The sequence below is a fragment of the Schistocerca piceifrons genome, chromosome 10 (assembly GCF_021461385.2).
Source record: "Schistocerca piceifrons isolate TAMUIC-IGC-003096 chromosome 10, iqSchPice1.1, whole genome shotgun sequence".
Lineage (NCBI taxonomy): Eukaryota > Metazoa > Arthropoda > Insecta > Orthoptera > Acrididae > Schistocerca > Schistocerca piceifrons.
Genome location: NC_060147.1, coordinates 133,704,729 through 133,720,668, shown reverse-complemented (window position 1 = coordinate 133,720,668; position 15,940 = coordinate 133,704,729). Strand labels below are relative to the sequence as shown.

The following is a 15,940-nucleotide window of genomic DNA, read 5'->3' as shown; positions in this document are numbered from 1 at the left end:
ATCATTGGCCATCATTGCTGGAGTTATACGTGCGGTGTCTGTTCATCTACATCTACATTTATTCTCCGCAAGCCACCCAACGGTGTGTGGGGGAGGGCACTTTACGTGCCACTGTCATTACCTCCCTTTCCTGTTCCAGTCGCGTATGGTTCGCGGGAAGAACGACTGTCTGAAAGCCTCCGTGCGCGCTCTAATCTCTCTAATTTTACATTCGTGATCTCCTCGGGAGGTATAAGTAGGTGGAAGCAATATATTCGATACCTCATCCAGAAACGCACCCTCTCGAAACCTGGCGAGCAAGCTACACCGCGATGCAGAGCGCCTCTCTTGCAGAGTCTGCTAATTGAGTTTGTTAAACATCTCCGTAACGCTATCACGCTTACCAAATAACCCTGTGACGAAACGCGCCGCTCTTCTTTGGATCTTCTCTATCTCCTCCGTCAACCCAATCTGGTACGGATCCCAAACTGATGAGCAATACTCAAGTATAGGTCGAACGAGTGTTTTGTAAGCCACCTCCTTTGCTGATGGACTACATTTTCTAAGGACTCTCCTAATGAATCTCAACCTGGTACCCGCCTTACCAACAATTAATTTTATATGATCATTCCACTTCAAATCGTTCCGCTGCTACCAGTGTTTGTTCCGCTATCATATACTCATACAATAAAGGATCCTTCTTTCTATGTATTCGCAATACATTACATTTGTCTATGTTAAGGTCAGTTGCCACTCCCTGCACCAAGTGCCTATCCGCTGCAGATCTTCCTGCATTTCGCTACAATTTTCTAATGCTGCAACTTCTCTGTATACTACAGCATCATCCGCGAAAAGCCGCATAGAACTTCCGACACTATCTACTAGGTCATTTATATATATATTGTGAAAAGCAATGGTCCCATAACATTCCCCTGTGGCACGCCAGAGGTTACTTTGTCTGTAGACGTCTCTCCATTGATAACAACATGCTGTGTTCTGTTTGCTATAAACTCTTCAATCCAGCCACACAGCTGGTCTGATATTACGCAGGCTCTTACTTTATCAGGCGACAGTGCTGAACTGGTATCGAACGCTTTCCGGAAGTCAAGGAAAATGGGAGCCTGTATCTAATATTTTCTGGGTCTCATGAACAAATAAAGCGAGTTGGGTCTCACACGATCGCTGTTTCCGGAATCCATGTTTATTCCTACATAGTAGATTCTGGGTTTCCAAAAACGACATGATACTCGAGCAAAAAACATGTTCTAAAATTCTACAACAGATCGTCGTCAGAGATATAGGTCTATAGTTTTGCGCATCTGCTCGACGACCCTTCTTGAAGACTGGGACTACCTGTGCTCTTTTCCAATCATTTGGAACCTTCCGTTCCTCTAGAGACTTGTGGTACACACTTGTTAGAAGGGGGGCAAGTTCTTTCGCGTACTCTGTGTAGAATCGAATTGGTATCCCGTCTGGTGCAGCGGACTTTCCTCTGTTGAGTGATTCCAGTTGCTTTTCTATTCCTTGGACACTTATTTCGATGTCAGCCATTTTTTCGTTTGTGCGAGGATTTAGAGAAGGAACTGCAGTGCGGTCTTCCTTTGTGAAACAGCTTTGGAAAAAGGTGTTTAGTATTTCATTTCAGACATGTCCGAAAGAACAAACACCATTTTGATCCTGCAGCCGCTATAAATCAGGTCACATAGGTCATGTCCGAAGGAAGACACTACCAATATAGTTACAGCAATGATCTCTTCAGAGCAGACGCACACGAGCTCGAACTCTTACAGGAATCGTCAAGATGCCACAAATAGTGAAGCTGATGCGCAGGGTCACTACACCAGCAGTGAGTGGTACAAGTTGACAATTTGGATGTCACGGGAGGTGTGCTAGGGCAGTCCGCTGTGTCCAGATGGCGAAGTGGCGAGGGCATCTGCCCAGTAAGGAGGACACCCCGTTTCTAATCGTGGTCTGGCGCAAACGTTCGACTTGCCCCATTTATGTAAATCAGTGCTCACTGGCAGCTAATGTCTTTAATTCCTATCTGTCTTAAACAAGTATATAGTTCGTTTTTATCAGCAGCTCATTACATAAACATGACGCTCTTTAAAGTTGTGGTTGTCTACGAAAAAATGCTAAAAGTATCGTGAAGTTACGCAGTCACAAGACCAGATATCCAAAGTGGATTCAGCGAGTATTTTTCGGTCCCTAAACATCTGTCGTGCGAAACCGAACACTGTGAAGATAAGATTAGACCAGAAGCGTCTCGCGCAGTGATGTATAAACTTGTAGCTCTTGCTACAATCGAACCATGAAGCAAACAAATAGAAGTACATGTTACAATTTTAAACTGTGCTACACCTGTTATTGTTACCAATTACAATTATGTGCGACATAGAACTCTACTGAGGCAGCCGGCCGGAGTGGCCGTGCGGTTCTAGGAGCTACACTCTGGAACCGCGAGACCGCTACGGTCGCAGGTTCGAATCCTGCCTCGGGCGTGGATGTGTGTGATGTCCTTAGGTTAGTTAGCTTTAAGTATTTCTAAGTTCTAGGGGACTGATGACCACAGCAGTTGAGTCCCACAGTGCTCAGAGCCATTCGAACCATTCTACTGAGGCAGCCATTAATTATTCACATGGCTTACCATCCATCTGAACACCTACGAATTTGGACTGCCCACACTCACTAATCATATGCCCATCCTGTGTAATCAAAACGTGTTAGAAACTGTAAAAAACGAGTCTTACCGTTATTAAACAACAACTTATTTCCTACAAGCCATGCACTTATGTACTGAACTGCACTATTTAATACATTGCCTATGCTGCACTCAGCATCCTTCGCTACCAGGTTACTCTCATCAGCAATCAAAAATATTTTAGGATCATCTGCTACATTAGCACGTAGAGAAACAGTATGGTCCCAGCACTGACCCCTGAGGCATCCTCCACTTAACTGTGTCCTGGTCAGACTCCACGTCTTAGCTGTTCTTATCACTGTGGAGAATGACCGTTTGCTGTCTGTTCTAAAGAATCATATGAACCAGTTGGCAGCTACTCCTCGTGATCAAGACAAGCACCTTAGTTAAACCAGAGTCTTCAGTTTGAACACTACTTTGATGCACATCTCCTTGCTAGTCTACCTTGTGCAAGTGTCTTAGTTTCTACATAATAACTGCAACCTTCGCCCACTTGTAGCGGATTACAGGACTTAATTGTCGTTCTTCCTCTACAGTTTTTATCCGCTGTCCTCCATACTTCCGTTCATAAGGAACCTATTTCTTCATGCCTCAGGATATGTTGTATCAATCTGTGCAAAATATTTCTTTCTTTCTCCAGTTAGACTCGGTGACTCCTCACTAGTTTTATGACCTACCCATCTAATCATCATTTCTCAGTAGCATCACATTTCGAAAGCCACTATTCTCTCCTTATCTGAACTGTTTATCGTCCGTGTTTGAACTTAAATTTATAGTCTATGTTAAAAAAAATCCTCCTTTTCAGGAATGCTTCTTTTGCTACTGCCAGTTTGCATCGTATATCATCTCTACTTCGGCCTTTATTAATCATTTTGCTGCCCAGACAGCAGAAATCACACAGTTCTTTTATAATCTCACTTCTGAATATAATTTCATCAGCACTGCTTGATTTAATTCGACTGGATTCCGTCACCAGCATTTTACTTTAGTTGGTGTTCGACTAATAATCCGATTCCTTTGCCAATATTGATTTTTAGTGATGAAAATCTTCTCTGGCAATCATCGAATAATGATTACTTATATACTTCCTGCGGAAAATAACCATAGCAACAAACTGGTCAATGTACAGGATGAAGCAGAACCACGCCAACAAACTTTCAGAGGTGGTAGTATCAACTAAAAAAAGTCCACTAACCATGGCCTCTAAAACACATACCTTAAGACCTGTAAACACTTCTTCAGTAGAAGAGATGTTTGACAGTAGCGAAAATGAACAAGTACTGGATGGTCTTAAGGTATGCACTTCAGATCCCACCCCCTCAAAAGTTCGTTGGTTCAGTTTCGGTTCACCCTCTATTTTTTTTTTTTTTTTTTTTTTTGCAGTATATTAGTGAAGGTATTGCAAATGAACTGTATACCACACGTGAGCTGAGATTGTTAGCACTGTAGCTTTAGAGACTGCACGAAGGCCGCCTGCTGACCGGCGGTTCCCCGTCTCCGGCCCGCAGGTTCCCGGAGACCCAGCCTGGCGTCCATCCACTCGAGCGCCTCCTCGTCGCGCTCGATGAGCTTCAGCATGCGGAAGTTCGAGCGCGAGAACCAGCAGCGCGAGGAGCGGCGGCTGCAGCTGCTGGCCCAGCAGCAGGAGCAGCAGCAGCTGCAGCAGCAGCAGCTGCTGGAGATCCAGCAGAAGCAGCAGCAGCAGCAGCTGCAGCTGCGCCAGGAGCCGCAGCAGGCGGCGCAGGCCCACCAGCAGGCGCCATCGCCCAGCCCGCGAACGCCCATGAGCACCGACGAGCTGCTGCCCGCCGTCTCCGAGGTCAGGGATGTGAGTAATTGGGCGGTAGGGACTAGGGACCAGGGACTAGGGGCCAGGGACCAGGGACTAGGGACCAGGGACTAGGGACTAGGTACTAGGGACCAGGGACCGGGGGGGAGGTACGAGGAGGACACACCACCACTTACTTCACTTATGTCATCATACTCAGCTATGGAGATCCTCTTCCACTGGGTTCTTTTCCCTGCTTTCTGCTGTCAATTGCCCCTGGGCAGATCTTCAGCAAATCCTAGTGCATTCTCTCTCCCTCCAATTTCTCTCTGGTTTGCTTACTCGTCTTCTTCCACAAGAGAGTAAAATCTGGGGATTTCAGAGACCAAAATGTAGACTTTCACGGCCGGAAATATCATGTCCATTATAATTACCCGGGCTGTTATGCCGTGGTCGGTTGATGAATTCTGTGTCGATTCCCAACGTTTCGTCTCCGTCTGCGGGAGACATCTTCAAGGGGGCCCGTAGCTCGATGGTAGGTCCAACACACCCACTGGCTCGCTACTGACTGCCGCTAAATTCCGTGTCCGCGCGCTCCCGCGCCGCGGTGTGTTTTGAAAACGTCAATGCAATTGGCCGCTGTCCGTCGCCGTCGATCGCCGTTGCCATCACCCAGTAGTGGACGGGTGGTACACATCTTCTTTAACACCGGCATCCATATACCGTTTAATTTGACGCCCTCCTCGTTTCAGTTGAAATTATTTGTGTGTTTAGCGATTTCGATTGCCTCCCTGTAGAGCCTTTCGTAATATCCGTTTGTGGCCGCTAGTACTTGCGTCTCCTCGAAACGAATATTGTGGTTCCCTGGCAGGAAAGCATGCAAATTACTGATCTACTGGATCCGCAAGCATGTAGGAAGCTGAATAAGGACCCCACTAACAACGTCCTCAGAACTGTGTCGCGGTTAATAAAAAAGTCCTCCGTTGAAGAGAGTGTACAGAAAGGTCTCTGCAGTTCGGTTCCGCTACCACCGAGGCTTCATGGATTGCCCAAAATTCATAAAGAAAATGTTCCGTTAAGACCGATACTGAGTGCCATTGGTTCGCCCACCTACTCGTTAGCCAAGTTTTTGACTACGCTGTTAAAACCACATGTGGGCCGTTCGGACTCTTATATAAAGAATTCGACACATTTCATCAGCAGATTGAATGGCATAGTGGTCCAGCCGGAGGACATATTGGTCAGCTTCGATGTGGTATCGCTGTTTACCATGGTTCCACTTAATGATGTATTGGAACAGTTGGATCGAATTTTTCCTGCCGATATTTCAGACCTGTTTAACTGTTGTTTGACGACCACATACTTCAAGTGGAATGAACAGTTTTATGAGCAAACGGATGGCGCGGCTATGGGAAGTCCCGTCATTGCAAACTTCTTTATGGAGAAAATCAAAGAACAGGCCTTAGGTACTGCCAGCAAAAAACCAAATGTATGGTTCCGATACGTGGGTGACACGTTTGTGCTGTGGAGACATGGTAGGGAGGAACTAAGCCGGTTGCACGAACATCTGAACAGTATAAACTCGAGAATTCAGTTTACAATGGAGGAGGAGGTAGACGGCAAATTACGTTTCCTCGATGTGCTTGTTTTTAGAAACGAAAATGGTAGTTTGGGCCACTCAGTGTACCGCAAACCCACGCACACGGACCGTTATTTGCACCGGGATTCGAACCACCACCCACAACAGAAGCGGGGGTGTTATCAAGACGTTAGCGGACAGAGCTAGAAATATTTGTGAACCTGAGTTGCTCGACGCTGAGATGGAACATCTCCACAATGCACTAATGAAGAACGGATGTTCGTCCGCCGAAATAAAACGTGCGTTGAGGCAGCCACGCAGAAATCATACTGACATACAGGCTACTACAAAATCTAAGGTTTTCCTGCCGTTTGTTAAAAATGTAACGGAAAGAATAGGGAGGATCTTGACGAAGCGGAATATTACCGTACTTTACAAGCCCACCAGGAAGATACAGGAATACCTTAAGCCTGCCAAGGACGCTCACAAAACACTGGAAAAAGCTGGAGTGTATAGGATCCCATGCAGCTGTGGTGATGTTTATGTGGGTACCACTAAAAGAACTGTTTCTAAACGTTTGGAAGAGCATAAGGGAAACTGTAGAAGAGGAGAAACGGAACGATCAGCTGTTGCGGAGCATGCTTTCCAGCCAGGGAACCACAATATTCGTTTCGAGGAGACGCAAGTACTAGCGGCCACAAGCGGATATTACGAAAGGCTCTACAGGGAGGCAATCGAAATCGCTAAACACACAAATAATTTCAACCGAAACGAGGAGGGCGTGAAATTAAACGGTATATGGATGCCGGTGTTAAAGAAGATGTGTACCACCCGTCCACTACTGGGTGATGGCAACGGCGATCGACGGCGACGGACAGCGGCCAATTGCACTGACGTTTTCAAAACACGTAACGTCACGCCGCGGCGCCGGAGCGCGCGGACACGGAATTTAGCGGCAGTCAGTAGCGAGCCAGTGGGTGTGTTGGACCTTCCATCGAGCTACGGACCCCCTTGAAGATGCCTCCCGCAGTCGGAGACGAAACGTTGGGAATCGACACAGAATTCATCAACCGACCACGGCATAACAGCCCGGATAATTATAATGGACATTTCGGAGACCGTCAGTTTCCATCCATCTGACCAACGTGACCTACAATAACTGGCCACATCCGACTCACAATTACGCCACACGCTCCACTCCCTACTGATCTCACCTTGCATTGGACTACAGATCGTCTTTTAGATTCTGTGTTCGTTTCCTTTTTTGTCTCTATGGTAGGCCAACCACTGCCACACTCTGCACACTCTGTGAGATTTTAATTCGTTTTGTCTGATCTCTGCCTGAGTCTTTCTTGTCCTGTGTTGTCTGTTGTCGTCTCCATTCTTCGTTTTTATTGTGTGTGGGTGTTCGCAGTTCTGGAAAAAGGGACCGATGACCATCGCAGTCTGGTCCCTTCAATCTCTCAAACCAACCAACCATTCTGTGTTCGGAAGTCTCTTTTCTTTCGGACACTCCGCGTTTTGCAACTGCAGCTTGGATCAGTGTTGTTTTGTACAGCTGGAAACTGAAATTCCTTAAAGACTGCACGATTTAAAAAGCTGACTGTGTCTAAAGTACAAAGAGTTTGTGGTTGGATCCTTGCTTTGCAGCCTCACACGATGTTTCTATATCTACATCTACACTCCGCAAGCCACCCAACGGTGTGTGGCGGAGGACACTTAACGTGCCACTGTCATTACCTCCCTTTTCTGTTCCAGTCGCGTATAGTTCGCGGGAAGAACGACTGTGTGAAAGCCTCCGTGCGCGCTCGAATCTCTCTAATTTTACATTCGTGATCTCCTCAGGAGGTATAAGTAGGGGGAAGCAATATATTCGATACCTCATCCAGAAACGTACCCTCTCGAAACCTGGACAGCAGGCTACACCGCGATGCAGAGCGCCTCTCTTGCAGAGTCTGCCACTTGAGTTTGCTAAACATCTGCGTAACGCTATCACGGTTACCAAATAACCCTGTGACGAAACGCACCGCTCTTCTTTCCCACCTCTTTTGTTGATGGACTACATTTTCTAAGGACTCTCCCAATGAATCTCAACCTGGTACCCGCCTTACAAACAATTAATTTTATATGATCATTCCACTTCAAATCGTTCCGCACACATACTCCCAGATATTTTACAGAAGTAACTTCTACCAGTGTTTGTTCCGCTATCATATAATCATACACTCCTGGAAATGGAAAAAAGAACACATTGACACCGGTGTGTCAGACCCACCATACTTGCTCCGGACACTGCGAGAGGGCTGTACAAGCAATGATCACACGCACGGCACAGCGGACACACCAGGAACCGCGGTGTTGGCCGTCGAATGGCGCTAGCTGCGCAGCATTTGTGCACCGCCGCCGTCAGTGTCAGCCAGTTTGCCATGGCATACGGAGCTCCATCGCAGTCTTTAACACTGGTAGCATGCCGCGACAGCGTGGACGTGAACCGTATGTGCAGTTGACGGACTTTGAGCGAGGGCGTATAGTGGGCATGCGGGAGGCCGGGTGGACGTACCGCCGAATTGCTCAACACGTGGGGCGTGAGGTCTCCACAGTACATCGATGTTGTCGCCAGTGGTCGGCGGAAGGTGCACGTGCCCGTCGACCTGGGACCGGACCGCAGCGACGCATGGATGCACGCCAAGACCGTAGGATCCTACGCAGTGCCGTAGGGGACCGCACCGCCACTTCCCAGCAAATTAGGGACACTGTTGCTCCTGGGGTATCGGCGAGGACCATTCGCAACCGTCTCCATGAAGCTGGGCTACGGTCCCGCACACCGTTAGGCCGTCTTCCGCTCACGCCCCAACATCGTGCAGCCCGCCTCCAGTGGTGTCGCGACAGGCGTGAATGGAGGGACGAATGGAGACGTGTCGTCTTCAGCGATGAGAGTCGCTTCTGCTTTGGTGCCAATGATGGTCGTATGCGTGTTTGGCGCCGTGCAGGTGAGCGCCACAATCAGGACTGCATACGACCGAGGCACACAGGGCCGACACCCGGCATCATGGTGTGGGGAGCGATCTCCTACACTGGCCGTACACCACTGGTGATCGTCGAGGGGACACTGAATAGTGCACGGTACATCCAAACCGTCATCGAACCCATCGTTCTACCATTCCTAGACCGGCAAGGGAACTTGCTGTTCCAACAGGACAATGCACGTCCGCATGTATCCCGTGCCACCCAACGTGCTCTAGAAGGTGTAAGTCAACTACCCTGGCCAGCAAGATCTCCGGATCTGTCCCCCATTGAGCATGTTTGGGACTGGATGAAGCGTCGTCTCACGCGGTCTGCACGTCCAGCACGAACGCTGGTCCAACTGAGGCGCCAGGTGGAAATGGCATGGCAAGCCGTTCCACAGGACTACATCCAGCATCTCTACGATCGTCTCCATGGGAGAATAGCAGCCTGCATTGCTGCGAAAGGTGGATATACACTGTACTAGTGCCGACATTGTGCATGCTCTGTTGCCTGTGTCTATGTGCCTGTGGTTCTGTCAGTGTGATCATGTGATGTATCTGACCCCAGAAATGTGTCAATATAGTTTCCCCTTCCTGGGACAATGAATTCACGGTGTTCTTATTTCAATTTCCAGGAGTGTACAATAAAGGATCCTTCTTTCTATGTGTTCGCAATACATTACATTTGTCTGTGTTAGGGGTCAGTTGCCACTCCCTGCACCAAGTGCCTATCCGCTGCAGATCTTCCTGCATTTCGCTACAATTTTCTAATGCTGCAACTTCTCTGTATACTACAGCATCATCCGCGAAAAGCCGCATAGAACTTCCGACACTATCTACTAGGTCATTTATATATATATTGTGAAAAGCAATGGTCCCATAACATTCCCCTGTGGCACGCCAGAGGTTACTTTGTCTGTAGACGTCTCTCCATTGATAACAACATGCTGTGTTCTGTTTGCTATAAACTCTTCAATCCAGCCACACAGCTGGTCTGATATTACGCAGGCTCTTACTTTATCAGGCGACAGTGCTGAACTGGTATCGAACGCTTTCCGGAAGTCAAGGAAAATGGGAGCCTGTATCTAATATTTTCTGGGTCTCATGAACAAATAAAGCGAGTTGGGTCTCACACGATCGCTGTTTCCGGAATCCATGTTGATTCCTACAGAGTAGACTCTGGGTTTCCAGGAATGACATGATACCCGAGCAAAAAACATATTCTAAAATTCTACAACAGATCGACGTCAGAGATATAGGTCTATAGTTTTGCGCATCTGCTCGACGATCGTCTGCGAAGATTGGCGCCGAGGTCCTCAGAATTATGAACGCTTTTGTAGGTTCCGACTACCATTGGCTGCAGCACGTCTCTCAAATGACCAACAAGCCCTGTTCATCACCATATTCTCAGTCTTCGATTCATTCACAAGAAAACTGGTCTCCCTCTCTGCCACCTCTACACTGCAGTCCTTCCTCAGATCTGGACAATGGGGTCACATTGTTTGCAAATGTGAGATGTGCTCATATCATCTTTTCGAGAGCCAGGTTCAACAACAACAGAGACATAGCATCTCCTCGTGTCGACGACATGTTTATGTTAAAGCTCTCCACGAGTTGGTTTCGCAACTTCCCTTTGCCTTTTGAACAAGTGAATCAAACTCGATCTAGGCTTATAAACTTGTCTGGTATTCCAAACTACACCAGACAATTAATCGTGCTCTACTGCTGAATGCTGTTGTATGCCTTCTTAAACTCTAGGAAGGGCACATGAAGGTATTTGCCATATTCCCACATCTTCTCAGTGAACTATAGCAGTACAGATACGTTGTCCAACGTCAACAGCCATTCCTGGAATCACCCGATTTTGGTCAATCACTTCTTGTGCGTAACTGGATTCTATTCAGTAAATAGTTGAACAACATCTTACAGCAGACATTCAGTGGGTCGACTCCTGCATAACTGGTGCGATCTATTTTGTCACATTTCTTGTCTATAGGACAGATAATCACAGTCTTCCAGTCTCCTGGGGTCTCGTCTACAATCCAGATCCTTTTTCATTAGTTGGTGGATTCACTTGCGGAGCTCCACCCCCCCCCCCCCCCCCCCCCCGCCTCCTACCCAGCATATCCTGAATGACTTCTGCCTCTACTCCATCTTCTCTTGGACTTATGTTATTCGTCTACTTCATTATCTGATTCCTTATTTTCTCCAGTGTAAGTGGTGGATAACATAAAGCCAAAAAATGTCAGGATGATGGAATCCAAACAGATCTTTAGGGTTCATTACTGCTGAATAGCTCCATGGAGTCCTGTTTCCATCTCTTAGCAACGCTAAACTCTTTGGTGAGTACGGTCCTATTACTGTCCTTGGCGAACTTTTGATGACTCTGTTATCCCCTCTTAAAGAAATTAACTCTGTGTTACATCTTTGGAGCCTTTTTCCTGAAAAAATCTTGTTGAGCCTCCTCTACATTTCCTTTGACGTACATTATCTTTGGTCTCGTCAAAGTTGCTCGGGTAGTTCTCCACACATGTTCAAAATGTGCTTTGCCTTGTGCAAAATCTGTCTCTCATAGACAGGACTACTTCACTTCTCTTCACTAACATCTTAATGCGTTCATCCCCAGACAAATTCTTCTTGCCCCTGATATTCTCCTCATGACTCCATTTGTGATCTCATTTAAGAATCTTTGACTTCTTTCCATACTACTTCTAACTCCTTTTCTGCATCCTCTTCGTCCAGAATTTCAAAATCATTGCTGAGATGGAGTTCAAATTTTTTTTGTTATATCTTTGAGCCTATCAATGTGGTAGTGTACTATTTTCTTAAAATTACTCCTATCTCTCATTTTGGGCTCAGTTGTACTTGCAGCCAGTTTTTTACTAGGAAGTGGTCATTCCCATACTCTGCAAGCTGTGCTGTCTTTAGATTCATTAAGAAGTTATTTGTTTTGGCACCAATTACAATGTGATCTATCTGGCTGTTGTACCATCTGGTAACACCCATGTTTCTTTGTGTACATCCTTCCATCAGAAATTCTTGCCACTGATGAAAGTCACTTTCGATATTACAAATGTGATGAACCTCATGTCTTTGCCTTTGCTGGGTTCATGTAAACTGTATCTTACAGTTGTTGACATGAATATGTCTCCTCTTACCATTTTAACATTCATATCATCAAGTAGGACTCTACAGTTGCTATTCAGAATAGCATCCCTCATTATCTTGAATTCCACTTAAAATTCGTCTTTCGCTAGGGGTGTGCATTCTTTGTGCGCACACAACAGTTTACAACAAATTTTACACCTCTTCACGTCTGTTACAAACATTGCTATTCTAGGGGTCACTGATGAAAACCTAGAGACATTAGGAACTAGAGCTTTACTCCCACAAAATCCCATACCTAATTTGTGTCCTGAATCACAGCTTCCATAAAAGATTGAATCTTTTTCGAACTCTAAGGTACCACTATAAACCCAACAAACTTCTCATAAAGATGCTAAAGCCATCCTATATCTTTCCATCTCCTTCACTAGACTGAGACATTTTCTTATATAAACTATGAATATTCCATGTTCCAAATCATATACCCTCATCTCCCACTTTTCATCCATTTTGTATAATGGAATTCCGAATAGTCTGTTTACTGTTACCGAATTTTCTGTGATACGGTGGTAACCCGTCAGCAACCCCCAGTCTGGAGGACCAGGATTTTTTATTTTGTGGCTACCATCACCAAGATGAATTGGTTTCTCTAAAACTACAAGGTTCCTCTTTCCTACCCTAAGTTTGTTTCATGTGTGAAGATTTGTCTCCATTAAGAATGACATGCTGTGTTCTGTTTGCTAGGAAGTCTTCATTCCAATCACATTGCTGGTTTGATAATCCTATACCTATATTTTGTTCATTAGGCAGCAGTGCAGAATTATATCGAGTGCCTTGTGGTAGTCAAGGAACATGGCATCAACCTGGACACAAGTAGCTACTGCTTTCTGTGTCTTGTGGACAAACAGAATGAGATCTGGGTTTAACATGATCACTATTTGTGGACTCCATGTGGATTCTCACAGAGAAACTAACAGTGGAAGCTCATAATAATAATAATAATAATCTCTTGAGTCTCCCATTCAAATCTCTGGGCGAGGGTGGGGGGGGGGGGGGGGGGCACTACTCAGGAGGATGTAATCATCAGGAGAAACAAAATGCATTCTACAGATTGGAGCATGGAATTTCAGATCCCTTAATCAGGCAGGTAGGTTAGAGAATTTATAAACTGAAATGGATTGGCCAAAGTTAAATACAGTGAGAGTCAGTGAAGTTCTGTGGCATGATGAACAGGACTTCTGGTCAAATGAATACATGGTTATAAATACAAAATCAAATAGGGGTAATGCAGGAGTAGGTTTAGTAATTAATAATAAAAAAAACAACAGGAATGCAGATAAGCTACTCTGAACAACATACTGAATGCATTATTGTGGCTAAGAGAGACACAAAGCCCACACCCACCACAGTAGTATAAGTTTATATGCCAACTAGCTCATGAAGAGATTGAAGAAATGTATGATGAGATAAAAGAAATTATTCTTCAGATAGCTAAGGGAGACAGAAATTTAACAGTCATATGGGACTGGAATTCAATAGTAGGAAAAGGAAGAGAAGGAAATATTAGTGAATAGGGACTGGGGTAAAGGAATGAAAGACGAATCTGCCTTGTAGAATTTTGTACACAGTATAATTTAATCATTGATAACACTTGGTTTAAGAATCATGAAAGTTGGTTGTTTATGTGAGAGAGACTTGGAGGTACCTGAAGGTTTCAGATTGACTATATAATGGTAAGAGAGTTTTCGGAACCAGATTATAAATTGTAAGGCTTTTCCAGGGGCAGATATTGACTCTGATCCCAATTTAGTGGTTATGAACTGTAGGTTAAACCCGAAGAAATTGCAAAAAGGTGGGAATTCAAAGAGATGGGACCTGGATAAATTCAAAGAGCCAGAGGTTGTAGAGAGTTTCAGAGGGAGCATGCGGGAAGATTGAGAGGAACAGGGGAAGGGAAGACAGTAGAAGAAGAAAGGATAGCTTTCAGAGATGAATAATGAAAGCAACAGATGATCAAGTAGGTAAAAAAATGAGGGCTAGTAGAAATACTTGGGTAACACGAGAGATACTGAATTTAATTGATGAAAACTGAAAATATGGAAATGCAGTAAATGAGCAGGCCAGAGGGAATACAAACACCTAAAAAATGAGACTGACAGGAAGTGCAGGAATGGCTAGAGGACAAAAGTAAGGATTTAGAAGCATGTATCACCTGGGGAAAGAGAGATAATGCCTCCTGGAAAATTAAGAGCCCTTTAGAGAAATGAGAAGCAGTAGTATGAATATCAAGAGATCATATGGAAAACTAGTCCTAAGCAAAGAAGGGAATACAGAAAGGTGCAGTGAGTATATAGAGTGTCTATGCAAGGGAGATGTGCTTCAGAACAATATTATGGAAATGGACGAGGACATAGACGAAGATGGGAGATACGGTACTGCGTAAAGAACTTGACAGAGCACTGAAGGACCTAAGTCAAAATAAGGCCATGGGTGTAGACTACATTCTGTTGGACCTACTGACACCCTTGAAACTGCCAGCCATGACAAAAATCCGACATTTGGTGAGCAAGATGTATGGGACGGATGCGAAATTACTCAACTATCAATTTGACAAGTCATGGCTGCAAAACGCTTCCATACATGATTTATGAGAGAATGGAAAAACCGGTAGAAGCCAACCTTGGGGAAAATGTTTGGATTCCAGAGAAATGCAGGAACATGCGAAGTAATACAGACACTACGCCTTACCTTAGAAGATGGGGTAAGGAAAGGCAAACCTACATTTCTAGCATTTGTAGACAGATAAAGTTTTTGACAATGTCGACTGGAATACTCTCTTTCAAATTCTGAAGGTGGCAGGGGTAAAACAGAGGGAGTGAAAGGCTATTTACAATTTGTATAGAAACCATATGGCAGTTACAAGAGTAGAGGGGCATGAGAGGGAAGCAGCGGTTGAGAAGGAAGTGAGACAGGGTTGTAGCCTATCCCCAATATTATTCAATCTGTATATTGAGCAAGCAGTAAAGGAAACAAAAGAAAAATTTGGAGTAGGTATTAAAATCCATGGAGAAGAAATAAAAACTTTGAGGGTTGCCGATGACATTGTAATTCTGTCAGAGACAGCAAATGACTTGGAAGAGCAGTTGAATGGAATGCAAAGTGTCTTGAAAGGAAGATATAAGATGAACATTAACAAAAGCCAAACAAGGATAATGGAATGGAGTAAAATTAAATCATGTGATGCTGAGGGAATTAGATTGGGAAATGATACACTTAAAGTAGTAAAGGAGGTTTGCTACTTGGGGAGCAAAATAACTGATGAAGGTCGAAGTAGAGAGGATATAAAATGTAGACTGGCAATGGTGAGAAAATATTTCTGAAGAAGAGAAATTTGTTAACATCGAGTATATGTTTAAGTTTCAGGAAGTCTCTTCTGAAAATATTTGTATGGAAGAGAAACATGGATGATAAACAGTTTAACCAAGAAGAGAATAGAAGCTTTTGAAATGAGGTGCTACAGAAGAATGGTGAAGATTAGGTGGGTAGATGATGTAACTAATGAGGATGTACTGAACAGAATTGTGGAGAAAAAAAAATTGTGCCACAACCTGACTATAAGAAGGGATCAGTTGGCAGGACACATTCTGAGACATCACAGGAAAACATTAAAAGTCTTGCACAGGATGGAATAGCTTGGAGAGCTGCATCAAACCAGTCTTCAGACTGAAGACTATTACAACAACAACAACAACAACAACAACAACAACAACAACAACAACAAATTCTTCTTGTAGTCTGAGGGT

The 15,940-nt window shown here is 44.9% G+C and overlaps 1 protein-coding gene across 1 annotated transcript in view; it reads left to right on the top strand.

Annotated features, from left to right (window-relative positions):
• The window catches only part of LOC124718768 (AF4/FMR2 family member lilli), a 651,060-nt gene that overhangs the window by 627,525 nt on the left and 7,595 nt on the right, over positions 1 to 15,940 (top strand). Inside the window, exon 7 of the mRNA XM_047244381.1 lies at positions 4,189 to 4,499. Within this exon, the coding sequence (XP_047100337.1) occupies positions 4,189 to 4,499 (311 nt within the window). The remainder of the gene's footprint in view (positions 1 to 4,188; positions 4,500 to 15,940) is intronic.